This window comes from Brassica napus, chromosome C8 (assembly GCF_020379485.1).
Source record: "Brassica napus cultivar Da-Ae chromosome C8, Da-Ae, whole genome shotgun sequence".
In the NCBI taxonomy this organism is placed as follows: domain Eukaryota; kingdom Viridiplantae; phylum Streptophyta; class Magnoliopsida; order Brassicales; family Brassicaceae; genus Brassica; species Brassica napus.
This window is the reverse complement of record NC_063451.1, coordinates 10477623-10505314: the sequence shown is the minus strand read 5'-3', so window position 1 is coordinate 10505314 and position 27692 is coordinate 10477623. Positions and strand designations below refer to the sequence as shown.

At 42.8% G+C, this 27692-nt stretch overlaps 6 protein-coding genes across 8 annotated transcripts; 3 read left to right on the top strand and 3 right to left on the bottom strand.

Annotated features, from left to right (window-relative positions):
* Positions 1-273: 273 nt before the first annotated feature.
* LOC125591850 lies at positions 274-2519 on the bottom strand. The gene is made up of 4 exons (XM_048766723.1): positions 1944-2519; positions 1674-1889; positions 899-1420; positions 274-681 (listed from the first exon to the last, which is right to left on the bottom strand). Exons 1-4 carry the CDS (start codon positions 2517-2519, stop codon positions 274-276), a joined length of 1722 nt encoding a protein of 573 aa, XP_048622680.1.
* A 7825-nt stretch (positions 2520-10344) lies between these two features.
* Positions 10345-12596, top strand: LOC125574987 (ethylene-responsive transcription factor-like protein At4g13040). 3 transcript variants are annotated; one of them, XM_048765710.1, is made up of 7 exons: positions 10345-10557; positions 11205-11274; positions 11357-11466; positions 11547-11694; positions 11789-11969; positions 12061-12182; positions 12260-12596. In XM_048765710.1, exons 2-7 carry the CDS (start codon positions 11232-11234, stop codon positions 12292-12294), a joined length of 639 nt encoding a protein of 212 aa, XP_048621667.1. In that variant the 5' UTR covers positions 10345-10557; positions 11205-11231; the 3' UTR covers positions 12295-12596. The 3 variants fall into 3 exon arrangements, with proteins under 3 accessions (XP_048621667.1, XP_048621668.1, XP_048621670.1); XM_048765711.1 differs by having other exon boundaries at positions 10361-10557; positions 11202-11274; XM_048765713.1 differs by lacking the exon at positions 10345-10557 and adding an exon at positions 10599-10992.
* A 3783-nt stretch (positions 12597-16379) lies between these two features.
* On the top strand, positions 16380-18531 carry LOC125591849. Its single transcript, XM_048766722.1, has 3 exons — positions 16380-16786; positions 16869-17172; positions 17302-18531. Exons 1-3 carry the CDS (start codon positions 16380-16382, stop codon positions 18529-18531), a joined length of 1941 nt encoding a protein of 646 aa, XP_048622679.1.
* Positions 18532-19854: 1323 nt separating this feature from the next.
* On the bottom strand, positions 19855-21707 carry LOC106412727 (uncharacterized abhydrolase domain-containing protein DDB_G0269086-like). The gene is made up of 2 exons (XM_013853631.2): positions 21291-21707; positions 19855-21204 (listed from the first exon to the last, which is right to left on the bottom strand). Exons 1-2 carry the CDS (start codon positions 21705-21707, stop codon positions 19855-19857), a joined length of 1767 nt encoding a protein of 588 aa, XP_013709085.1.
* A 2655-nt stretch (positions 21708-24362) lies between these two features.
* Positions 24363-25280, top strand: LOC106416016 (ethylene-responsive transcription factor-like protein At4g13040). Its single transcript, XM_013856837.3, has 3 exons — positions 24363-24637; positions 24729-24850; positions 24928-25280. Exons 1-3 carry the CDS (start codon positions 24378-24380, stop codon positions 24960-24962), a joined length of 417 nt encoding a protein of 138 aa, XP_013712291.1. The 5' UTR covers positions 24363-24377; the 3' UTR covers positions 24963-25280.
* A 171-nt stretch (positions 25281-25451) lies between these two features.
* On the bottom strand, positions 25452-27274 carry LOC106416015 (uncharacterized CRM domain-containing protein At3g25440, chloroplastic). The gene is made up of 4 exons (XM_013856835.2): positions 26935-27274; positions 26332-26695; positions 25841-26245; positions 25452-25747 (listed from the first exon to the last, which is right to left on the bottom strand). The coding sequence occupies exons 1-4, from the start codon at positions 26994-26996 to the stop codon at positions 25601-25603; spliced, it is 978 nt and encodes a 325-aa protein (XP_013712289.1). The 5' UTR covers positions 26997-27274; the 3' UTR covers positions 25452-25600.
* Between the last annotated feature and the right edge of the window lie 418 nt (positions 27275-27692).

The window sequence follows — 27692 nt, the reverse complement described above, 5'->3', positions numbered from 1 at the left end:
TTACGTAAGATAACTACCAGACGACTTATAGACGACTCACAGACGACTCACAGACGACTTATACAAATCAGAAAAGTACCAGATAACTACCAGAAGACTTACATGGTCGGTCAGCCATTCTAAGGGGGTTCGGAGGACCTGATAAAATCGACTTGGACATCTACGTGGTTTTTTTTTCAGAGGCAGTTTATAAGAACTGCAAACACAAAATGTAAATAATCAAATGGAAGCTTTTTTTAATCAAATATAAATAAGCATATTTTTAACAGCAACTTACGGATCTTTTTGCACCCAAGCAGTGAGCTCCTTCGACTTCATCTTGTCATAGGGTGCAAAAGGATCATAGCCTCCGCCAACCTGTTTGTTTGGAATGATCTGTTTGGCAGTGCTGTTTCCCTTAAAAGGAGTTTGCTGTGTGGGAGCAAGCTTCCTTTCTCGCACACTTTTTTTACGGAGATTCACCAAAGCAGTCTCCTTCTTTGTCTGCCTTCTAGCTTCTTCAACGAGTAAATCTGAAGCGGTGGGAACTTGTTTGTCCAATATAAGAAGGCTAGGATCATCACTCGGTAAGTCGGCTGCAGGACTCACAAGACAGAGCTCTCTCGAGGAACTCGGTTCTGTAGTAAGACTCGGTTCTTTGGCTTCCTTCCGTCCTGCTTTCGCCCCATTCACACTTTCACTCTGCAATTTCGAGTTCACAGTGTTTAAAAACTATTAACAAAAGCCCTTACAGCAAAGATCAAATTCACACTAGAAACAAAGCACACATGTTCAGAATCAAGGCATACAGTGGTTCATCAAAGCACACTAGAAACAAAGCACATCAGTCCTGACTCTTCCTAACACTTTGCCTAGTGACTCTCTTCTCTGCAATTTTGGGAGAGGTTTTGGTACTAACCCCGGGTTCGTCAGCAGGTTTTGGTGGATTTGAAGTGGTTGTAAGTTGACGATCATCAGATGAACCCCCTCTGTTGGTGATTCCCACCTTCTTCTCCACAGCTACCATCCTATCCGCCAGTAACTTGAGCTCCTTAAGGCACGTCCCAAAGCCAAGATTAATGGCATCAGATATGTCCTTCAAGGACTTTTCAATCTGCTGATGCGTCATCCCTTCACTACCCGCCGCAGGTGTCTCAGCAGAAACAGAAGACCCTTTACGAGCTTTCTTCCGAGGTCTGCTACTTTCTTCCTTCACAACACTCTCTGACTTCACGGGACTCACTTCATTATTCACTGGACTCACTTCCATCTTCACAATCTTGCGAGTACCGGTGACTGGCCAGCATTCCATGGTCCACTCCCATCCAGGATCATTAAACATGACTTTAATTATGTTATCCGCGGCAGGGTCATCTACGTCTCCGTCCCATTTTGGAAACATTTCATCAAAATCCTTCTGAACGAAGTTCTTCACGATAGTCTGCAATAAATAAAAGATATAAACTTAGTTAAGTCGTCTGAGAAGAATTTTGTTCTCAGACTACTTAAAGTTAAGTCGTCTGAGAAGTATTTTGTTCTCAGACGACTTAAAGTTAGGTCGTCTGGAAGTCTTCCAACAAAAAGACCACTCAGACGACTTAAAAGTAAGTCGTCTGAGTGGTCTTTTGTTGGAAGACGATCCACACGACTTAACTTTAAGTCGTCTGAGAAGTCTTAGGAGTGAAGTTAAGTACCTGTTTATTGATAGCAGCCTTAAAACATTTGCGTTGTCTTTTGCCACCCCTGTAAGCCAGCAACAGTGGAGACGGTCTGTTTGGTATGGGAGACCCATAATTAGCACCCAATTCTGGCATAGCATAGTACGCCCACACTTGGAGCACTTGTATGAACCCATCAACAGTGTAACCAGTTTGCGTCAAGTCTTTTGCCTTCAGAGAATCCATCAGCACCTTAAACGCCACTCTCCCCCATGGATAATTCTCAAATTTTTCTAAATCCATCACTAGCCTTGCAAGACTAGCTGATGTAGCGGATGAGAACTTTTTCCCTTCGATGTATCCTGCGTAGATGGCAAGGTATCCCAGCCGCATGCGATCGTCCGGAGACCACTCGTCGCAGTTGTAAAATGCTTCTGTTATCTGTTCAATACTTGGCCCAGTATCGATATCAACACGCATCTTCTCCCAGAAAGCAGCCATCTCCGACGTAACCTCACACCTTGGATTTTCCAGGTCCTTGATGTAATCGCAGTTCAGCCCAGTGAGGTGTTCAAACTCTATCAGTGAAAACCTCACAGGTTGTGAAACGACAAGACTCCAGAGCTCAAACTTCTTCTTGATGTCCAGCTGGAAACAGAGCAAAAAATGTACCAGCCTTGAAGTCCAACCAAAGTCAAGCTCCTTGAATTTGATGAACACTCCTAACTTCGACGCCTTCAGATCCTCATATTCGTCAGCTGTGAGACAATCACATAGAGCTTTAAACAACTTCGTGTCATCAGAATGATACGAAATGCTCCTGATTGCATCGGGCTCTTCTCCTAATGTAAACATCCTCGGCGGGAGTTCTGGTAAATCCATTTTAAGGCCTGCAAATAATCACAAACAACCATCTCAAACACATAGGTTGCGCACTATGCTAAATGCTATAGAAGACTTGCAGACGGCTTCCATGAAGTGAGAAGACTACTCAGACGACTTCCAGGAAGTGAGAAGACTACTTGGTCGACTTCCAGGAAGTCTTCTACAATGTCTTACTCTCTGGACGACTTACTTGTTAGTCGTCTGGAAGGCTTCTGGGACGACTTACTTGTTAGTCGTCTGGAAGTCGTCTGGAAGTCGTCTGAAAGTCGTCTGGACTTCCTAAAAGTCGTCTGGACTTCCTGTAAAGTCGTCTGGAAGTCGTCTGAACTTCCTGTAAAGTCGTCTGGACTTCCTGTAAAGTCGTCTGGAAGTCTTCTGACAAAGTCGTCTGACAAAGACTTCCAGACGGCTTCCATGAAGTGAGAAGACTACTCAGACGACTTACATGTAAGTCGTCCAGAGAGTAAGACATCGTAGAATACTTCCTGGAAGTCGTCCAAGTAGTCTTCTCACTTCCTGGAAGTCGTCTGAGTAATCAATACTAAAATATTTAGGGTTTTCCGGCGGCTAAACGCCTTAATACATGAGAAATAACATACCGGCGGCGGAGTTTGGCAAACGAGATTTCAGATCTGAAAAAAAGGAAGCGAACGGTCAGTTTAAACTACGAAAATACTCTACGGCATGAAGGAGAAACGAGATTCGTCGTAATCGGAGAGATTACCGGCGAAGATAACGACGGAACACGACCACGGTAGGGTTTTCGTCTTATCGCCTTCGAAATCGCCGTTGGAGAGAATCGGCGCTAGGGTTTCGTAAAGTTGTGAAATAGTGAAAAAAATAGCTTTTATATGTCCGGTAAATGATCCGGTTAGGTTAAAACGTACATTGGTAAATTAACGGTTCGGTACGATGTGGACGACTGAATATTACGTCGTCCGTGTAAATTATTCAACAGACAACTGAAATATAAGTCGTCCACACCCTAAACATAACCCCTAAACTTAATTATCTAATTAAACACTTCATAAAATCAAATCAAACTTGAAAAGTGTTTACTATACACAGAAATAAACACATATAGGTGAAAACTAATATTTGAAAAAAACATTTTAGTTTTCCAAGATCTAACCCTAACAATACATACAATACTACAACATATGTTTGCCAAACTCCTAAACCAAAGAATATCATGATTCAATACTTCCACTCATCTATCTTCAAAACAAATCAATTTTATCATATCTTAATTTATATCACTTAAAACTGTTTATAATCACCTGATTTTTATTTTTCACGCATCAAAATATTTTTTTACAAGATTTATAAATTATTTTTAAAATAAACTGGTACCAGACGACTTAAACTTCAGTCGTTCAGACGACTTAAACTTCAGTCGTCCAGACGACTTCCAACATCGCAGACGACTTACTGGGGCTATATTCGCAAAAATGGCTTCTTTTTTTTTGTTTGTTCACAAGGGGCTGAGCTGTAATTTCACTAGGCTTTTAGGTTAGTTCTGCATTTGATTCAAGTTTGGGTATAGGTTTGGGGTTAAAATCAAGTTGTGGGTTAGTTTTGGTAAAAACCCCAATATTTAAACTTAAAATAAAAATTGGTTTAGCTTAAATACTTGGACAGGAAATCAAAAGATATTTTAAGTATTTTAGGTATTATAAATATTGTTTAGCTATTTTAAAAATGTACTTATAACTATTTGTATATATTTACAAGTATTTTGGACAACTTAAAATGTCTTATATATTTTGTATATTATTTTAGATATTAAATTTACAAATATATAATATATTTAAGTATATATTCGGATACCTACAATATTTCGGTTTGGATCGAGTTCAGTTTTGATTCTCCAGATACCAAAATTTTGAGCTCATTCGGATATCTAACTAATATTGGTTAAAAGTTCAGTATTATTCTTTGGATCGGCCTTGGTTCGGTTTTTTGGATTCAAATTTTTTGCCCAACCTTATATTTTTATTGTGACAAAATTTTAAACAAAAATGATGATGGTTCATATTGATTTTGGGTATGCAATAATTTTTAAACCAAAACATATTTTACTATGCCCATTTAGGTAATTATTAATAAATTATTCTAGGCCAAATTAATAAAAATAATGGGTTGAACTTCAAAAAACCGTTACCATTTCAGATTGTTAATCGACAATTCAAAATATTCTCTGTCGGTGTTGTGACGAATAGAAAGGGGGTTAGGGTTACAAAAGCAAATTTGTTGTGCAACCCATGTTCTCGCTAGGTGATTTCAATAACTTCTAAATAAATATTAGTTGTATCGATCTCTTGTAAAAAATTTGAACAATATTAATTAATAAAATCTTACACTTGCTAGAGTAATAAATTGTTTCTCAATTAATATATAAGAGATTATAGTAATCACATAAATCAAAACAATACATCTTATTTATTTACAATATATTTATAGTAGATTAATCAAAATAATCATTTTATTTATTTTATATGGTGTATAATTATATTTCAAAGATATTGACATAAATATATAGTATATTTTAATATAAATATTCATTATTCATACTTCCTACTCACATGGTTTTATTAACACATTTGCATATTTGATGTAACAAAAAATTTAAATCATTAATCTCAAAAATTTTGATGTGGTATTTTTCTATGCAAATTTCAAAATTAAAATATTAAGGTTTCAATACTCTTTCAATGTAAATTTCAAAATTAACATATTTATGTATTTTTAAATGGTACATAGTTTAATTTAAACGTTATTAATATATATATATTATTTAATATGAATATCTATTAAATAAAAATTTATATTAATAAGATTGTATGATCATTTGTATCTTATTATAATAAAAAATTAAGCCATTGATCACACAAATTTTAAAGAGATTTTTAACATTTTTTTGTAATTTAAAGTCATTTTAAGAAATTCAAAATATCACATATAAGAAAAAATCTTATTTTTAAATTATATGGTTAATGTAATTTTTAATTTCTTTTAATATTATAAAATTAAACAAAAATGAAGAATGATGTAAAAATTGTTATCAAATCTTTATTATTCATAATCATTAATTGCTATATATATATTAATCATATTCGGTAACTCTTTAGCTTTTATTTAAGGAAATAATACATGTTTTTTATATTTTGGGTTAATATAATGTTCCCTAACAATTTGATTTTGATTTAACATTTTTTTCAATTAATTTTTAAACTGTCATGCAAGATTAATTGACATCTTAATTAAATGACAACTCAACAAGGCTCTTTTGTAATTATTAAAAACTACTGTAGAAGATATAGGAAAGTCAATATTAGAATGCATATAATTAAGCTCTAACGTCTCTTTCTTTACTGCTATATATTTCCTTTCCTTAGTTTCCTCTGTATTTGATGTATATATGTATACCTAACGTGTTCAATAGAAGACAAGCAATTCCATAACCTAATATGGTATCAGAGCTATAGGCTCAACTTTTTTTCCCGCCTCCTACTCTCTTGTCCTCTCTGTTTCTTATAACCTTATTCTTTCTCTCTCAGTAACTCACGATGTCAGAATCGAGAACGAACATCCGGTTTCAACACACAAGACCCACAGAGCACGCTTCTCTCTGTCAATATGTCTAGTGTCACCAAGCTTACCGATCTCAACTATGTGATGTGGAGCCGACAGGTTCGTGCGTTGCTTGAAGGGCATGAACTACAACACTTCATCGAAGACACCAATACTGCTCCGCCTTCGACAATTGTGGTCAACAGCGTCTCCTCTCCGAATCCGGCATATGCCCCATGGCGACACCAAGATCGTCTTCTTTACAGCTCCATGATCGGCTCTATATCTCTGCCGCTTCAGTCTGTGTACTCAAGTGCAAACACGACCAAAGACGTCTGGAACACTCTCGCTACAACCTATGGCAAAGCTTCACGAGGACATATCCGTCAGCTGAAACTTCAGATCGAACGTTGTGTCAAGGGAACAAAGACGATCAATGAATATCTCAGGCTGATCAAATCAAAAGCAGATGATCTTGCTCTCCTCGGCAAACCAATGGATCATGAGGATCTCACCGAAAGAATACTTGCAGGACTTGGTGATGAGTACAAGCCTAAAGTTGATGCTATCCATGGCCGTGGTGTGGGCATCTCGTTTGCAGAACTCCATGAACGCCTACTAAACCGGGAAGCTATTATCATGTCCACTGAGACAGCTCCAGTCACTCCGATTGTTGCTCATGCTGCAGATACTCGTCAAAACCACGACAACAACCAGAACTGGCGCAACAACAACAATCAACAATGGCGTAACAACAACAATCAGACTCGCCACTCTCAGAACAACAACCAGCAGCGCTCCTCCAAGCCGTACTTAGGCCGCTGTTAAGCCTGCGGAACACAAGGCCACAGAGCCAGAAACTGTCCTGATTTTCGTATAATAAGAGGAGCGGCTCAGATGCCTCAACAACAAAGGAACAACAACACGTGGAACAATGCTCCACAGTTCCAACAGTGGCCCTCGAGTGCTAACCCTGCTATGATGTCTGACTCCTCAACGTGGCTACTGGACTCCGGTGCCTCACACCACATGACATCCGACCTAGCAAACCTGTCCATGCATAACCCTTACAGTGGTGGCGATGGTGTTCTGCCGGGTGATGGCTCTGGACTCCACATTTCACACTCTGGTTCACTATCTCTTCCCTCTTATACTCGTCCATTTTTTTAAAATAAAGTTTTATGTGTTCCTGCTCATGAAAAAAATTCTCATTTCAGTTTTTCAATTATGCACTGCTAATGGGGTTGCGGTTACTTTTACTCCGACATATTTTCAGGTGAGGGACTTGGAAACATGGATACTCCGTCTCGAAGGGAAACCTAGAGATGGAACGTACCATTGGCCAGAATCCCCAGCATCAAAACCTTACTAGCTTTTGCATCTGCCGTGAAGACAACCTTGTCGAGATTGGCATTCCCGTTTGGGACATCCAGCATTTTGAATTCTTCAAAAAGTTGTTTCTCAATTTCAGTTACCCATTGCTTCAAATGCTTTAATGGCTCAGCCATGCTCTGCTTGCTCTATTAATAAAATGCATAAGTTACCTTTTCAAAACTCAACTCTTCGATCTTCACAACCTCTAGATGTAGTATTTTCAGATGTGTGGACTTCTCCCATAATTTCAATCGATGGTTTCAAATACTACGTTATTTTTGTAGATCACTACACTCGATACACTTGGTTGTATCCTTTAAAAATGAAGTCCCACGTTTTTGATGTTTTCACCCGGTTCAAAGTCTTGGTTGAAAATCGATTTCAATCTAAGCTAAGGACCTTATACACAGACAATGGGGGTGAATATATTAGGCTACGAGATTTTTTAGCTCAACATGGCATCTCTCATATGACAAGTCCGCATACTCCAGAGCATAATGGCATCGCAGAACGTCGACATAGACATATCGTAGAAACAGGCCTTGCCCTCCTGTCTCATGCGTCGATGCCACAGTCTTATTGGACCTATGCGTTTGCAACGGCTGTCTATCTAATAAATAGAATGCCATCACAGGTGTTAGATTTCAAAACTCCTTTTCAAAATCTTCATGGACATTGCCCAAACTATCAAAAGCTTAAGGTATTTGGGTGCTTATGTTTCCCATGGATTAAACCTTACACATCTCATAAGCTGGATGCTAAATCCACACCATGTGTGTTCTTGGGTTACTCTATTACACAAAACGCATATTTTTGTTTAGATCGCTCGACATCGAGAATTTATACTTCTCGACATGTTGTCTTTCATGAACATGTTTTTCCATTTTCTTTACCATCTCATATAGAGTTTAATGACACTGAAGAAACTGAGACATCAACTTACCCCTCTGTCAAGCTTGTGCCTCTTATTACTACTTCTGCAGGTCATGTTTCTCAACCAAAAGACCACACTTCTGATCACTCATCACCACCAGAAACAAATACAAATCCAGCACCCGACACGGCCAACACAGCGCCGACTCCTTCTGTTACAGAAACACAACAACCGTCTGCTCAATCTCCTTCCCAGCCAGGTCCTCCTCGTCCGGTCAGACAAAGAACTCGGCCCAAGAAACCTGTCCAGAAGTTAAATCTTCATACGAAAGTTGCTCAGACAACAGAAACACCTCCTACAACAGTGGCACAAGCTCTCAAGAGTCCTCATTGGAGAAAAGCAATGAGTGATGAATACAATGCTCAAATTGGTTATAATACTTGGGATCTTGAGAACTTGAATGATGATTGTTGGGGTCAAAAACGGTTACGACGAAGTTAGCGTCCAAATTCCCGAAGAAGAATAACATAGAAAAATTCTTCGACAAATATACTTTCGAAATAGATTCTTCTTTACGAAAAACCGTTGCGGAAGAAACGCGAATCATCGGACAAGAGCTCGAGAAGGATCGTTACGCAGCGACCAAACGCCTGCTCCGCTCGATCGCTACGTAGCGACCAAGTTCGAGCCAAAGCTCAGTCACTACATAACAACCAAACGCCCATGCCGCTCGGTCGCTATGTAGCGACCGAGCTCGAGCGCTCGCTACGTAGCGACCGAGCTCGAGCGCTCGCTCGGTCGCTACGTAGCGACCGAGCTCTTCCGAAACGTCGATACAACATCAGTCCATGCATTCTCGTCTACCCTTCGATGCTATCTCCCGAATACCGTAGCGAACCCATCTCACGTTCCCCGCCATTTCTAAGTTATCAATCAAACTTTACCGTAAAAACTGCGGAAAGTTCATTCTTTATCAAAAGAAGCCGTGATAAACGCTTCGAGTCGAAAGACGGCCCAAAAGGACCTAGGACACGACTCGAGGCCCAGCTTACGATTTTTTAACCAACAGCCCGTAAACCGCATGTCGGTTTACGCTTGGTCCGCAAGGGGAGATAAATGTCAAGTTTCCGCGGATAAATACAAAATTTTGAAGATAATTACGAAGATCGAAAAAAATAGAATATCTCCATTTTTATGCTATGGCGGCTTAGAGGCAGAAGAGGAAAGGCGTAAACCGACCTTGGAGTCAGTATATAAGGGGTCCTAGGCGAGAGGCATGGGGAGAGGATTTTTCAGAGCGAACTTAGCACTTAGAGCAATTAGGCATATTTCCGTTTTTGTTATTCGAGCTGCGACTCAACTAGGTTATTGCCGTCTTAGGGTTTTAGAACTAGAGAATCTCGCCGACAGCTCTCGTAGCCCAGACTCTTACCTTGTTGTAACGCTCAAACGCGAATTCGGAATAAGATCTACTTTGCTCTCTTTTTTATTTCTTATACTTTATCGTTGTCATTATTGTGTTCTGATTGCTTGGCGTGTGGTATTAGCAGATATCCGGGACCTCTGGGAAATTAGGGTTTTCCTAGTTTTCTTATTTAAACGGAAATCGACAGTGTGAATTTTGGTTCCCATAGTTTGGCGCTAGAAGGAGGAGGGGTAAGGATCAATCTAACTCTCAACCACATCACGCTCAACCAGATATGTCAACTGACGACACGGATAACGTGCAGACTCCTCTTGTTGATTAATTTGATTTTCTATATTCATAGCCAAGAAAAGGTCGAAGGGAAAGGGCATAGTTGGAACGCATAAAAGTGGGAAGAGAAGCGAAAAAATATACGAGAAGAAAGAATCACACGTTCCAGCCCTGGATTCAACTTTTTCTAACCTCATGTTTTTTTATTTTAGCATTTATCTTCTATTAGTCTTTTGTTATTTCCTTCATTTATCTGTCCCTACATAATAATAAACATTTAATATTAAAAAGAGTTTTGTCAAATATATTTAATTTTCCTTCATCTTCCCTCAGCGTTTACCAACCAAATAAAAAGAAGGCCAAAGGTGGTAGATGCATGAGCCTCGAATACCACCACAACTCAAAACTCATTAAACTCTTCTCCTTCTTTTATTTTGTTTCTCCTCAACAAGTATATCGAGAACTATATAAGATCTTCTTCTCACTTACCGCCTTCTTCTTTTCCCTTCAGTTTAAAGGTAATTCAATTGTCCTGGTCCCAAATTGTTCACTTTTTTTTTGGCTCAAAGTTTCGGTTTTCCTGAAGAAAAACTTCTTGGATTTTACCCTTTAACCAGTTTCTTTTTTTTTTTTTACCCTCAAGCTTTGATTTTGATGCAATGGATTTGCTTCTTATGAGTTTTCTTACAATGGGTATGTTTTAGTTTTGTGGTTCACTGGTTCTGAAGAGACTAATCCTGAAAAATTGGGTCCTTGCGTTTTCTTCTGAGATTGGTGTCTTCTTGATGCTTTTTCTTTTCGCTGCTTTGTGGTACCATTTGTGAGAATCCATGAAAAAGGTGGCGGTGGTGGTAGGTTTGGTTTCTCATTGAGGGTTGACTTCATTTGGATAAAATGTCTTCGGCCATTATAATTCAATCAAAACACAGATTCAATAGCCTAGCATCCTATAGGTGATCGTTGTCTTGACTTTTGGATCTAGTTATTATTTTTTTTGCATTTGCATTTGTGTTAATTACTTGTTTTGCGTTGTTCTTTGGATCTATCTTTGTTTGAGCAGTTTCTTGAGCTGATCAGTGTTTAGTTTAGTTTCTATGCTAAGCATTCCTTCTATGGAATTATGTTTCTGTGAGCTTGATCAGTGTTTTGATGTGATTTATAGCAGAGAAGTGAAAAAAATTCAAAAGTCAATATGGTGAGCCTAAGAAGGCGCAGGCTACTGGGACTTTGTTGTGGTAAAAATATGTTCTTGATAACGCTATATTGTCCAACATTAACATTGTGCAATGTTTACCAACTTGTTTTTGATCGGTGTAGGACCAAATGGTTATGTGACACCGCTTCCTTTTCTAACTGCTGAGGAGATGATCACTGGGATTCCAAATCCTAATGGCGTAGAAGCTTATAGTCCCGGGCCTAAGGAGGAGGTAATTGAGAAGCGAAGAAGGGTCACGCTCCTTTCAGTGAAGTGCATATATTGAGACCTTACCTGTTTTGGTTTTGGCAGAAAACGCCTATTGAAGAAGGGACACGCTCCCAGAGGCAAAGAACTCCTTCAAAATATATTATGCATTTCATGTCTGATTGCTCAGCTATTTCACCGGATGATTATGGTTCCATCTCTCTTAAAATGGAGCAAGACTTATGTGATTCAGGTCTGGTTTCTCACAATGAAACTTGTAATGTCTGAGATGAGTAATAAAGAATTGGCCAATTATTTCACCTTTTTATTTTATCTCCCATTTACAGACCAGCCGCTGAAACGAAGAAAGCGGCATAGAAGAAAGCAAGTAAAGAACCAAGAACCATGTTTGATGAGAGGAGTCTATTACAAGAACATGAAATGGCAAGCAGCCATTAAAGTTGAGAAGCGACAGATCCACTTGGGAACTTTCTCTTCTCAAGAAGAGGCTGCTCGTTTATACGATAGGTAAAGTAAATTTACATTTTTTAAAATCAGATTCGTGAGTGTTTGATTCAAACTATATATCACTTCCATTGACAACGGTTAACTCTATTAGGGCTGCTTTCATGTGTGGAAGGGAACCAAACTTTGACCTCTCGGAAGAGGATAAACGAGACCTCAAACAACAAAGCTGGGAAGGGTTTTTGGCTTGCACACGCCGAAAAATTACCAACAAAAGTATGCTTTTGCTACTAAAGCAACCATAATATATGTTCTCTGTGACCAACTTTAGCTCTGCTCTCTGAATATTACAGAACCTAAGAGAAGGATGGAGCCAGAGGAACTCTAATTAGGGTGGGTGTAGTTGATGATGAGGAGATCACTGGTAGTTATGGTACGCTGTTTACCTGAAGAAAAAGAAGAACGAGATTCACAAAACGTGACTATTCTTGCAGACATCTCTACAATTTTTTGGCAGAGGGTAAAGAGACTCAAATACGAAGAAAATATTAGATACACGAGGCTTAAGAGATGTATCTAACAATTGATAGGATTTTTTTGTTTTGTAGTTCGCTATATTTATTCAGACATGATTTGTGTAGCTTATACCTCACGGGGAAGTTGCTTAATATATTACAAAGATTTATTAAATTTGATTTTTATTATTACATCATCATTGCAAAGATGGAGCGGCCACAATTGATAACAATGGAGTCACCACACCCAAGGAGATCACACTGTAGGAGATGGATTCCATCTCTCCACAAGGCCCATCGAATAACAGGCCCTAATCCGGTAAGTTGGATTAGTTTAGTCGGTTCGGCGGCTAAAGACGTCAGTTCGACTTTAGAATATTTTTAGCCGGTCGACTAAGCCGACCCGAAGTACCCGGCTTAGAGGGAACTTTGCCCAGGCCTGTATACTCGTCCTCTTGCATCAAGGCCCAAAGAGGTACGAAATTAGGGCATCAAGGACATGAGACCTATAAAAGGGGAAGAGGAAACAATAAGAAAAGGACTTTTTGGATTTTTACAAACTGAGCGGCTAGATCTAGGGTTTTAGTCATCTCTTTGATCTTGTTGCTTGAGTTTTCTGGGCTGTCTCTCTCACTTTCCTGTCAGTCTTGTAACCCTTTGGTTCGAATCTAATAAAACGTCTTTAGTCATCTCATTTCCGAGTTATTTCAACCTAGTCGACTGAATCCTGTTCAAACAGTTGGCGCCCACCGTGGGGCTGACTAAAGTAACGTTCTAGATCTACATGGCTCGAGATGACGCCACCTTCGACGCTCCGGGCGGAGAACCAACCCCTACGCCTGAAGCCGCACCACCCATCACCGCAGATTTCATGAGCTCTATCATGACTCGACTAGCTCATCAAGACGAAGTCCAAAAGACGACTAACGACCAACTAGCTGCTTTGGTCGCGGCACTCATAGCTCCTGATGGTCAAACGAGCCGTCCCCAGCAGATACGCCGTCGCCTCTTCAACACAAACCCAACGGCAACCGGAGGCGACCACGTCTCAGACGACTCGGAGCCTAATGAAACCCTTCTCACCGATACCCCCCCCCCCAGTAGGCTCAGATCTCGCAACCATACGCGAGATCGCCGAGCTCAAACTCAGCTTCCAACAAATGAGCGAGAAGATCCATCAGGCAACCAGCGCGGCCCCGTAAATCGAGAGCGTACTCGCCGCAACCTCGCGCACCCCTTTCACTAGCGCGTTGACTAGTGTGCAACTCGAAAAGATAGATAAGCTGCGCCTACCCGAGTACAAACCCGGCGGAGACCCAGTGGAACACATGACAGCTTTCAACATCGCGATGGCGCAGGCTCGACTCTCCGACGAAGAAAGGGACGCAGGCTACTGCCAACTGTTCGTCGAGACTCTCCACGAGCAAGCCCTAACCTGGTTCTCCCAGTTAGAGGAAAACTCAATCGGAAGCTTCCGTGACTTGTTAGCAGCTATTCTCAAGACGTACATTATGTTCACAAAGCGCAGCGCTACCGCGTCTAGCTTGTGGAACCTCAACCAAACCAAAGACCAGAGCCTCCGCGGCTACATGGAGAAGTTCAAAGCCGTGGTCTCGAGGATTGAAATCCCAGACAGTATCGCCATCGACGCCCTACGGAACACGTTGCGGGTTCGCTCTAAGTTCCGAGAAGACTTATACCAAAACCCAACTACGTCACTCCAAGACGCTATCGCGCGCTCTAATAACTTCATCCGAATGGAAGAAGATACTAATGCAATTCTCAGCAAGATGAACGTACCCAAAGCTCCAGCGGCTAAAAACGCCAACACGCGACAAGAACCGCGCCAGCAAGCCCCAAGCGACAACAACGGCCGCAAAGACAGATACATGTATGTCGTCAACGAGAACAACATGCCGGTTTCAACTCTCGTAGTCCGCAGAGAAGGTTGGAACAAGTGGGTAAGGGAGCTCGATTCGTCCGACAAACCAGTCGATGCTGTTTGCGCGACCCAACCTACAACAGCAGCAGGTTCTGCGGCAGGCCCTTCCAGAATAGTCGATCTCACCAAGCACTGCAAATATCACGACGTCAAAGGGCACGATACGACAGAGTGCAAGTGACTCTATCCGCACTACCTCTCATCTCTCGCAAGTGGCGACTTTAAGTTCGAACCCCTAAAAGCTAAGCCGAAGAACGGCAAAAGCTAGAGCAAGAATAAAGAAAGGAGAGCCCAACGCAAAGCTACATGCAAAGGTCGACAAAACGAAACTCAACAACGAGACGACGAGGAGGACACTCCGAGGGGTAACGGCGAGGGAGACTCCTCAGCCGACGAAGAGCAACTAGCTAATCGCAGGCGCATTGAGGTGATACTCTCTCAGCAAACCTTATTGTCGGACGACAAGAACGACGACACGCCTGTACTCGAAGATTTGAGGGACGTTCTGAAACGAAAGTTTGAGTCAGAAGATAGCAACAGCTCCAAGCACAATGATCTTCGAACAACGTTGGATGCACGGAAGTCCCGTCGTATCTCGGCTGGCAACCCCGATCCCAAAGAGCGCCCAAACGGTGACCTTCGAGATAAACTCAACGATGGCGCATGCGATCTTCGCATCCGTCTCAATCGTTCGAAATCCACGGACCTCCGAAGACGTTTGGAGAAAACTAAGACGTCAAGCAACGACACTCCATCGTCGAAAAACGACAATAACGTACCAACCGATTTACGCGCCTTCTTAGACTCCAAGCGAGTAAAAACGAGACAGCAGCTAAACGTCATTATGGGCGGTTCTCCTCCTTGCGGCAATTCTGTTCGCTCCGTCAAGGATTACCGTCGACAGGTCGCGACCTCGCAGAGGTGGCCGACTAGGCCACCAAGTCACCCTCCGATAACTTTTTCGCCGTATGACGCCGAGGGGATTCATGTACCCCACAACGACCCTCTTCTTGTCGTCCTTGGAATTGGGGAGTACGACGTCACCAAGGTCCTCGTTGATACAGGAAGCTCCGTCGACCTCATCTTCCGAGGAACTCTGCAGAAGATGGGAGTCGATCTCGACGAGATAAAACCATCCTCCAGAACATTAACCGGCTTCAACGGATCCTCCGAAACAATATTGGGAACAATCCGCCTTCCGGTACGCGCATGTGGAGTCACTCGAACTGTCAAGTTTGCTGTTGTAAGCACTCGAACTGTCAAGTTTGCTGTTGTAAGCACGAAGGCCCCTTACCACGCTATACTTGGAACCCCCTGGATACACTCAATGCAAGCTATTCCATCTGCTTATCATCAGTGTGTCAAGTTCCGCGGTACAGACGAAAAAATCAAAACATTGCGAGAAGATAAAAAAGCCGCTAGGGAGCTCCTAGTCGCCACAGTCAAACTCCAACGATCGTCTCTATCCGTTAACTCTGTTTCTCCTCCAATCTCTAAAGTTTTCTCCCAGGAAAGCAAAGTTCTCGAGTTACCTATTGAAGATACCGATCCAAGCCGGACCGCAAGGATTGGTGCATATCTGTCTGAGGATATGCAGCAGTCAGTTCTCAACTTCCTCAAGATGAATGTGTCCACATTCGCGTGGTCCATGGCGGACATGAAAGGAATTGATCCGGCTATAACGACTCACGAACTAAATGTCGACCCGACATTCAAGCCTGTCCGACATAAGCGACGCAAACATGGTCTCGACAGGTCAAAGGCTGTAAACGAAGAGGTTGACCGGTTAATCGGCGCTGGCTCAATTGTCGAGGTGCGCTACCCCGAGTGGTTAGAAAATCCAGTAGTCGTTAAGAAGAAGAACGGGAAGTGGCACGTCTGCGTCGACTTCACTGACTTCAATAAAGCCTGCCCAAAGGACAGTTATCCTCTCCCTAGCATCGACCGTTTAGTCGAGTCCACAGCTGGAAACGAGATGCTCACCTTCATGGATGTTTCTCCGGGTACAACCAAATCATGATGCACCCCGACGATCGCGAGAAGACGGCCTTTATCACAGACCGAGGAACCTACTGCTATAAGGTCATGCCATTCAGCTTGAAGAACGCAGGAGAAAGCTACCAACGGCTTGTGAACAAAATGTTTGCAGATAAGCAGGGCGTCACCATGGAAGTATACATCGATGACATGCTTGTCAAGCCGCTACACGCCGCTGATCACCTCAGTCATTTGCAAGTTTACTTTGAAACTCTCAACAAATACGGCATGAAACTAAACCCAGCAAAGTGCATGTTCGGGGTTTCCTCAGGCGAGTTCCTTGGTTACATAGTCACACAACGGGGAACCGAAGCCAACCCGAAGCAGATCTCTGCGGTCCTGAACCTCCCAAGCCCAAAAACAGTAGAGAAGTCAACGGCTTACGGGTAGGATAGCTGCACTCAATCGGTTCATCTCCAGATCCACCGACAAATGCTTGCCGTTTTAAGATCTCCTACGAGGTAACAGGAGGTTTATCTGGGATGAGAAATGCGAGGAGGCATTTACTCAACTCAAGCATTATTTGACAATACCACCCGTACTCGCCAAGCCAGATGTCGGCGACGTTCTATCTCTTTACGTCGCAGTGTCGCAAGCAGCAGTTAGCAGCGTTCTGATAAAAGAGGACCGTGGTGAGCAAAAGCCAATCTTCTACACAAGCAGGCGCATGACCGGACCAGAAACGCGATACCCAACTCTGGAGAAGATGGCGCTGGCAGTCGTCGAAGCGGCGAGAAAGCTTCACCCATACTTTCAGTCACATTCAGTGGAAGTATTAACCGACCAGCCCCTCCGAACGATACTCCAAAATACCAACAGGTCCGAAAGACTAACGAAGTGGGCTATCGAACTCGGTGAGCTTGATATCACGTACAAGAACCGAACCGCGGCAAAATCTTAGGTTTTTGCGGATTTCTTAGTCGAATTGGCCCCGGAATTGGAGCAAGACATCACACTCCCAAACCCAAACTGGACACTGCATGTCAACGGATCTTCGACTAACAAGGGCGCAGGTGCCGGAGTCCAACTACAGTCCCCGACCGGAGAACTGATCAGACAGTCTTTTAGCTTCGGCTTTCCAGCTTCAAACAACGAAGCAGAATACGAATCTTTGATCTCTGGACTCCGCTTAACAAAAGCTGTCAAGGCTAAACGCCTAAGCGCCTACTGCGACTCGCAGTTAGTCGCCAGTCAGTTTAGCGGCGACTACGACACCCGCAACGATCGGATGGACGCCTACCTCAAGATAGTACAAGGCTTAGCCGCAGAGTTCGAATTATTCGAACTCGTCAATGTTCCTAGAGGAGAAAACGTCTATGCCGACGCCCTCGCAGCACTTGGAAGCAAGCTTCAGGATCAAGTTAAACGAACCATCCCAATATCCCGCACTGAGAAGCCGAGCATCGATATCTCGACTGACCAAACCGTCATCATAGCCCCAGTCACCGAAACCAACACGCCCGATACTGATGGATTCGGCCCTGACTGGAGAACTAAGTTCATTGACTATCTCTCAAAGGGAGAACTTCCAACCGAGAAATGGGCAGCCCGCCGACTAAAAACACGCAGTGCCCATTATGTCGTCCTAGACGACGAACTCCATCGATGGACTGCGAGTAAAGTACTCCTCAAATGTATCCATGGTGATGAGACAGTAAGGGTTATGGCCGAAACGTATGAAGACGCTGGAGGAAACCGTTCGGGCGGACGAGCATTAGCGATCAAAGCGAGAAGCCTAGGCTTCTTCTGGCCGACGATGAACGCAGATTGCGAGTCCTACGCTAGAAGCTGCGACAAATGCCAATGGCACACACCAAGCATCCATTGTCCAACTGAAATGTTACGAACGACGACCGTGCCGTACCCGTTTATGCGATGGGCAATGGATATCATAGGACCCCTTCCCTGCTCCCGCCAGCGACGTTTCATTCTCGTCCTCACTGATTACTTCACCAAATGGATCGAAGCTGAAGCCTATGCTCAAGTCACACACACAAAGAAGTCCGTGGTTTCGTCTGGAAAAACATTATCTGCCGCCACGGTCTACCTTATGAAATCGTTACTGATAATGGATCACAGTTCATGTCAGGCAACTTCAAGGAGTTCTGCAGCAAATAGAACATTCGATTAAGCCCTTCCACACCTCGTTACCCGCAAGGAAACGGCCAAGCAGAATCCTCCAACAAGCTCATCATCGACGGCATTAAGAAAAATTTAGACCTGAAAAAGGGTCATTGGGCCGACGAACTCGACGGAGTCCTATGGAGCCACCGCACAACACCAAGAGGATCGACTAAATCGACACCTTTCTCTCTTGCATACGGTACCGAGGCTATGGCTCCCGCAGAAGTTAACGTTTCAAGCCTCCGACGTTCGAAAATGCCCCAGTACGTCGAACTCAACAAGGAGATGCTGCTTGATGCCCTCGACGAGATTGAAGAACGACGGGGCCATGCTCTGCTACAAATCCAAAACTATCAACATCGGATAGAGAGTTACTACACCAAAAAGGTCCAGGCCCGACCCCTTGAACTCGGTGACCTTGTCATGCGCAAAGTGTTCGAGAACACTAAGGAGCTGAACGCCGGTAAACTCGGCGCTAGGTGGGAAGGACCTTACAAAATCATCAAAGTTGTCAAACCAGGCGTCTACCGACTTCAAACGTCACGTGGAGAAGAAGTGCCTCGAGCATGGAACTCAACGACGTTTCTACTCGCAGGGACATCATCATCATCAAAAAAAAAAAAAAAAAAACCGAGGAGATGCACCTCCGCGGTCAGTTCTACTCGACCGAGTAAATGTGCTTCTAACGGCCACTTTTACTCGGGAAAAACGAAATACGAATGGCTTGATCCTCTACCGAGGTACGTAGGCAGCCTTAACCAGTCCAGCTGTAACAAAACCAAAGTCAAAATCTTGTTCTTTGTTTCGACCTCAATCGAGTAAATACCGATTATCGAACCCAACGGCTCCCGTATCTCCAGCAGGAGGTACGCGGATACTCACGTTCCATTGCCTAGCTATGTCCTGATCAGACACTTAGCCTAAGGACCCAACGGTCGCGAGTCACCTATGCCCAAAGAGCATTGACCGACCAAACAGAGTGAATCTTTACCTTTTCTCGACTAGCGCGTAACGGATTAGCTACCCAATTACTCGATTGTTATTGAGAAAACGGGTGAAAGAACCTTCCACTCTTAGATTCAGTTTCTTGTTTTCGAAATAGAATGACACACCTAGACGTTATCTCAATCGAAATACGACAAGAGCTGAACAAAGTCCCTTAGCGGGTTGTTTCGTTATCTATTTGCAAAAGCTAAAGGTCAGGAATCTATTGTTTCTAAGCGAGTATATCGCGAGACTCTAAAGATAACTGAAATTTACTTAGAAAAATTGCAAGTACAGATAAGGACCACAACAACACACAAATTTAAAGTCTGCTTAAAAGAGCGACTTACCGACAAAATGAAAGAATGTCTAGTCGTACAATAGCAAGGTCTATCAAGACCACAAACACAAAAAGCACAAAGAAAAACAACATAAGCAAAGCGTCAAGGCACAGAATCTTGATCATCCTCCTCCGGCGTTCCAAGAGTAAGAGGACCGACTGGGTCTTCAGTAGCGGCAGCAGCCGGGTCTTCCACTCGAGTAGGAACATGGACAAGGGAGTCCACAGTAGGAGGCGGGGGTTTGGAACGGCTCTATCCCCAACTTCGTTGGTCGTCTCTTCCTCGACAGGCTGCGGCGGCGACGTCTCCTCGGCTCTATCATCTTCCTCCTCTTCGTCTTCTCGTCCTTCGGAGGAAAAATCTGAGACAAGGACAGGATCCTCGATGCCCACGTTCTCGGTCTCTTCCTCTCGAACCGGAGTGTCGCCTATCTCGAGGTTGTCCTTTTCAGGCACCTCCTCCAGGTTCTCATTCTCTGGACGTTCCTCAAAACCACCTCCCTCTGGGACCTCAACGTGCTCAGCGGGGACCGACGTGACGTCAACCAATGGCTCTTCTGATGGCTCCTCAATAATTTCGAGCGAGGTAATGAGCTGAGAAGCCGTCTCTGGCCAGATCAAATTTACGTTCGATCCATAAGGATCAAACGATGCTCTAAACCTGTCCTCGACGAAGCGAGAAGGAAGAACCAGCGGAGAAAGAGTGGGGTCGCTATCAGATAGCGGACCTACACAAAGTTTCGTAGCCTCCGTCTCATGGATTTTCTCCTGCTCAGCAAAGACGTCGATCATTTCTTGTGGGATCTCCGTCCCACTGGCCTTTATCATCTCAAGGCACTTCTTCGTCTCCGAAGCTTGACCGTACAGGTTCTTCGCTTTCCCAAAGGCATCCAAGCGAGTAAAATGGTCGCGTACGAGACCAAAACAGCGATTTGCCTTCTCGACCATAGCAATTTCAACCCTTTCCCTCTCACGAGTAACCTCCAACCCCCGGGAGTCCTTCAAGCGTTGCCTCTCTCTGATCAATTTCTCCACTGCAGCGTCCCTTTCTTCGAGTAGCTCAGCCTTCTCCTTCTCAAGGGTCGCAGCCGCTTGCTCCAAACGAGTGTTCTCTCGGGCAAGCTCTTTCTTCGCCGCTCTGTCGGATTTGAGCTTACCCTCCAGCTCTTCGAACTTCACTCGAAGGATTTCCGTCTCCTTCTCAGCCTTCTCGTTAGCCTTCTTATGCTCCGCCCTTACTCTCTCGATGGCCTTCAACCTCGCCTGAGCAAGCTTCTCTGAAGATCCCAACTTGATCATCGTCTGCTTCAGAGCACTGTCGTACTTCTCGACAAGGAAGTTCATGCTCCCGTCACTCTGCAGAACGATAAATACGGACTACGTGAGGTGGATGAACCCAATAAATCAACAAGGAGATAAAAGATGAAAGGTAGCGCAGTTACCCGCGCTCTCGAAGAAGCAGCGTCAATGTATTCATTCCTGAAGTAGAGATCTTCCAGTTGCGGCATCTCCTTCGTCCCACCACGAATTTGGCGCGTCAGTTCCGCGCATCTAAGGGGATTAAGGATTAGGGGAGTTGTCTCACCATAAGAAAACTCGACGCGATCAGAACCTTCAGGTCGAGAACTTTTTCTCGCAGAAGAGTCGGGAGCAGACCTCTCGTTCGCAACGGGCTCATCACCAGAACCCCCTTCTCGCGAGCTGGTTTTCCTCCTCTCCTCCGACAGGTTTTCAGGAGTGCCGCTGTCCTCCCCAACAACGTCGACTAAGGTCGTATCAGCAGCATTCGTATCGGAGTTAGAAGGACGGGGTTCTGCCTCAACAGACCTCTTAGGCCCTGATTGGCAGAGCATTAGCATTAGCAGTAGCAGTATGCTATAGAAGCAGTATGCTGCAGGAGCTGTATGCTTTTGCTAAACTGTTTAATAGGATGATTGGTAGAGCAGTATGAATATGCTATTTAAAATTATTATAAAAAATTAATATATAATATATTTTATTTTTAATTAATATATTAATATATTATTTTAATGAATATATATATATATATATATATATATATATAAATATATTAACATATAAAATTAAAAAGATATAAAATTAATTTATTTTATTTAAAAATTTAAAAATTATGTTTATATCAAAAATATTATTTAAAAATAAAATTTTTAATTAAAATATCTCTATTTTAAAATAATATTTTCACTTTTAAAATAAATTAAATATATAAATCAAATTATATATTTTAAATGTGAAAAACTATTTAAAAAAATATTTTTATTATAAATTAATTTTAGAAATTAAAATTTTATTTTTGGGATATAAAAAATAATTTTATGATATTATAAAATAAAATAAAAGAATTAATTATATATTTTCCTTAATTTTATAAATTATGTATGCAAATGCTCTTCTAAAAGTTTCATGTGAGAGCATTGGCCAAAGAGCATTTGGAGAGCATTTTCATTTAGTAAATGCTTCTCTAAACGCTTTTCTAACAATTGTTGATTGGATAATGTAGAGCATAATGCTAATGCTAATGCTCTGCCAATCAAGGCCTTAGTTCTCTTCTTTGGGCGACCATCTGGCGCCGCCTCGACTAAAGCACCCTCTCACCCTTCTGCTAGGCCCTCATCTCTATCAACAGAGGAAGCTGCCCCGCCACGAGACCTTTTTTTTCCGTCCTTCTTCCTTTTTGCCTTCGAACCCTCGGAAGTCGCATCGAGGGAAGCAGACTCTTCAGGAGGAACCTCGTCGGTCGCTCCCACCTTAGTCTTTTTGCTCTTTTTCTTCTTCTTGGGACCTGAAGCAGAAGTCTCTGCTCCGACCCCTTCATCGACTACAATAGGGGCCCCCTCTCTGGTGGCTCCTTCTTTGGAGGCTCCTTCTCTGGAGGTTCCACCACCTTCAGAAGCACCGTCGCCTCTGGAGTTAGACGGTCCCTGAGGATCGACTGTAGTCGATTTCTTCGAGAGCAATTGCAACTTCCCTTTCAACAGGGCACTTAGATCCGGGACTCCATCCATTTCTCTAGCTTTGTCGAGAAGTCTCTGTTGTTTGCGAGTAAACAAAGGAAGGCGCGACTTACAGGGACCGAGAACACAAGGAAGCCTCGACTCCCAATCAACTACAGAAGCAGAGAATCAACATTAAAATCGCAAAAAAACAAACCTCGAGTAGTCCCTAAAAGCAACCAGCAGGCTTACCTCTAGCGATCCTAGCTTGCTGGCGACGTATCCACTCTCGACTGAGATCCGGCCAACGAAGATGACTGTGCGCCGCGATCGCTTGAGCACTCTCAAAGAACTTCTCAGGGTAGGCGATCGTATTCGGGTGACGAACTACAAATACAAGGATAAGAAGGGTTAGAGCTAACGACTAAAACAAAACTCCAACAGACGAGCATCTACCGAGTTGCTGGTTCCACAAAACGCGGTAGTCGTCCCCGGGCGGCTCTTCGAAAGCATGTTCATCAGATTTCACGAAAAAGTACGCGCGTTGCCAATCCTGCGTCTTATTTGGATGACCGGTCAAGACGTTGTAGTTCGAACGCATTTTCACCGAGAAAATCCCGTTTGGCTCCGCCTTCGTGAAAGTCAGCTCCTCGAAGACCCTCACGCTCATCGAGATGTCCATCTCAGCTACCATTACCATCAACATGACGGCTATTCGCAGCGACCCATTCAAAAGTTGAGAGATGGCAATGTCTCGGCGGAATGCATAAGACGTCACCAACCGAGGGATCAGAAACCATAGCTTCGTATGCTCCCCGAAGTAGGACTCATACACGCACTGGTAACCCACCGGAGGCGACCAGGGACGCTGCTCAGTAGACGGGATGATGTAGGTAACGCCAGCACCGCCGTTCGCCCTTAACAGATCCTTCACAATATGGTGAGAAGCACAAGATCCAAACACATTCCCCCACGACTGAGCCCGCGGGTCGCGCAACAGTCCAGGCGGCAGCGGAAGAAGCTCCTCGAAGATCCCACCAGGATGATAAATAGTTGGACGACAGTCTATCTGGTCGAAATGAACTCTCTTGCGAACCCGCCTCGAAGGCGTCGGGGACCGACCAGACGCATCAGCGTCGCCACGTTCGGAACCAGCTGCAGCATCACTTTGGTCTCCCCCTCTGTTCTCACTTCCGCTCACGTCGCTGCTCCCGACTTCAACGCGATCCGTGCCTTCATCACGAATCAGCCTATGGGCATCAGCGACCAAAAGACGCTGAGATAGAGTCATGTTTTCTGTGTCCCAGAGAGCATCGCGATAAATCAAGTAGAAATCGTCCAGTGGGCTGCCGGTCGCTGACGCATCTCTGGTCGGACTCGGAGAATCTGCGATGTCCTTCCCTTTCTCCTTTTGCGACAATCGACTTCTCGGAGGCATGTTCTTTAATTCAGGAGACGACTAAAACCGCCGAACGATACCAACGAGTCTATACGAAGAAAAACTTATCTAGAGAGAGAAAGTAAAAGTAGAGAGAAGGGAGCAAGACTTATGTGATTCAGGTCTGGTTTATCAAAATGAAACTTGTAATGTCTGAGATGAGTAATAAAGAATTGGCCAATTATTTCACCTTTTTATTTTATCTCCCATTTACAGACCAGCCGCTGAAACGAAGGAAGCGGCATAGAAGAAAGCAAGTAAAGAACCAAGAACCATGTTTGATGAGAGGAGTCTATTACAAGAACATGAAATGGCAAGCAGCCATTAAAGTTGAGAAGCGACAGATCCACTTGGGAACTTTCTCTTCTCAAGAAGAGGCTGCTCGTTTATACGATAGGTAAAGTAAATTTACATTTTTTAAAATCAGATTCTTGAGTGTTTGATTCAAACTATATATCACTTCCATTGACAACGGTTAACTCTATTAGGGCTGCTTTCATGTGTGGAAGGGAACCAAACTTTGAGCTCTCGGAAGAGGAAAAACGAGACCTCAAACAACAAAGCTGGGAAGGGTTTTTGGCTTGCACACGCCGAAAAATTACCAACAAAAGTATGCTTTTGCTACTAAAGCAACCATAATATATGTTCTCTCTGACCAACTTTATCTCTGCTCTCTGAATATTACAGAACCTAAGAGAAGGATGGAGCCAGAGGAACTCTAATTAGGGTGGGTGTAGTTGATGATGAGGAGATCACTGGTAGTTATGGTACGCTGTTTACCTGAAGAAAAAGAAGAACGAGATTCACAAAACGTGACTATTCTTGCAGACATCTCTACAATTTTTTGGCAGAGGGTAAAGAGACTCAAATACGAAGAAAATGTTAGATACATGAGGCTTAAGAGATGTATCAAACAATTGATAGGATTTTTTTTTTTGTAGTTCGCTATATTTATTCAGACATGATTTCTGTAGCTTATACCTCACGGGGAAGTTGCTTAATATATTACAAAGATTTATTAAATTTGATTTTTATTATTACATCATCATTGCAAAGATGGAGCGGCCACAATTGATAACAATGGAGTCACCACACCCAATCCAAAGTTCGTCCCAGTGGCAACGCCAAGAGAAACTAATGCGCTAGTGAAATGATGGATAATTACTCCAAAACATGCTACGACCCTCAAAGTGGGACTAGCTAGTGTAAGATGGTTCTAGTAAATCAACTACTTTATTCTAATCCGCTCTAGCACTTGGAAAAATTCAATGTAAGTAACAAAGACTGAGAAAAACCAAAGATATTCAACTCTTTTCAAATTCGGGTTTTTGAGGCCAAACAAAATCTCCAAATGTGCAAGTTACACTGCTTTGCCCTTTGAATCTACCTCATCCTTCTTCTTGTACCGAGCAACATACTTGTGATACTCCTCAAGCTCTTTCTCGAGCTTCTCTATGAACTCACTCGTATGTTCAAGCGATTGCTCATACCGATATTTCTCCAAAGCCTGCTCTTTCATGATCACGTTCATCAGAAGAATAAAAGAAAACACACACACACACACAAAACATAAAAGTAAACTGGATTCATCATTACCTACCTTATCTTTAGAGAGTGTATCAACAGGAGACATCACTTCTGGTCTGACATAGTTTTTCCCGCGGTACAGTACTATGGCGTTGTTAGGTTTAACATCGATCACGATTCCCTTGCTTAGCCTAGCAAGCTCCTCTGCATACTCATGGATCTGCCCCGGTTTGTTGCACGGCTTGCAGATAACTTTAACAGTCTCGTGCTTTTTCCAATGGAGGTGCATGTTCAGGACCACACCTCCAAACACTCCTCGTCTTCCCACAAGTACAAAGTTCTTTCTCTTTTCACCTGTACGTTTTAGGTAATGCTGCTCTTCCTCTGTCAAAGTCTCTGGATCATAGGCTTCTGCTGGCGTTTTCGGGACATCGTATTTCCTCAGTTTCTCAATCAACCATTCTTCTTTTCTCTTCGCCTGTTGTACATGTCAATAAACTTTTTATAACACACACATGAAGAGAAGATCCAAGTTTATATCGAATACAAGAACCGATTTGTAACCTTTTCGAGCTTATATCGAATCCTAACTTCAGGATTTGGAGAATTCATCTTCTTTTTGGCCTTTAGACGGTAAAACCTTAACTCATTCACTTTAGCCTTTCTTGACGATTTAGCTCGTTTCCATTTCCTCTCTGTCCTCATAGGCACACTTTTGGTGTCACGGACGTTGTTGTTGAAAGAAAACCTCACCACATTATCTTCAGTTCTTAGCTCTACCGTCGAGTTACTCATGTGACGTCTGCAGTACTCGAATACATTTTGATTTGAAGAAGCTGATCCATGTGGAACTTCTACAAAAGGTCTCTGCTTTGTATAGACGGAGTAATTAGGGAACTGGAGGTGATGCACAAAGAGTCCAGACCTCCTGCAAAAATCCCAATAACATGTCTGTAAGAACACATACAATGAAAGCAAAAGAAAACTTTCATTGAAGAAACTACAAAGACGCAGATAAACTGACAATATTGATGTCTGATCTTAAAGCGTTGTCCATAAGAAGACACCAGAAAAGCAAAACACTTTCCAGTTTCTACGGCAAAAGTACATCAAGAATTTGATTCAGGCATAAATCAAGACTCTGGAATCATTTAAAACGGGAATTACCATCTGGGATTTCTGAAAAGTTGGTTAGCGATTCCTTTGGCACAACCTAAAGTAAACATCATTACATCCTGTGTGTCACAGAAGGTCCAGTCCCGCTTCTTATCTTCACAAGATGATCGATAAACAACTCAGAAACAAGAAAGGGAGACTATTAAAAACAGAAGGAAAGAGAATGGCTAAACAGGAAGTCGTGAAATTGCCGAGTGACGGAGACGAACAGAAGGCAAGAATTTTGAGGATGGTTTAGCTTCAAAGGATTAAAATTTGAGATCCAAGTATTTCCGATTCACATAACCAGTTGGTTTAACGTGCTCATTTATTTTGGTTTATTGTTTGTATATTAAGGGTCTGACTGGTGACCATTCTAGAAACAAGAGGAACGAATAGAAAAGGAACGTAGAGGAACAAAATTGCAGGAATGAAAAGAAATGGTTGTTCCATCCCATATTTAACAAGGAATTAATTTGTTCTTTATTTCTCTACAAAAAAAAGGAATGGTAGGGAATGAAAAGGAAAAATTATTCCTTATGAATGGTGATTTTTTTAAGGAATGTTAGGGAATGCATTTGTTCCTCGTCGTTCCTTGGTCACCATTCATACCCTAAGTTCTTTTACTCCTCGCAACTGGAAAACATCTTGTCCAATCAAATATTTGGATCCCTTGTATGGTTATCACTTTCTTTCTTTTTTTTTTTTTTTTGGTCTAAAAGTTAAAGAAGACATTTTTTTCGAAGTCAGCAACTGGCAAAGATCAACAT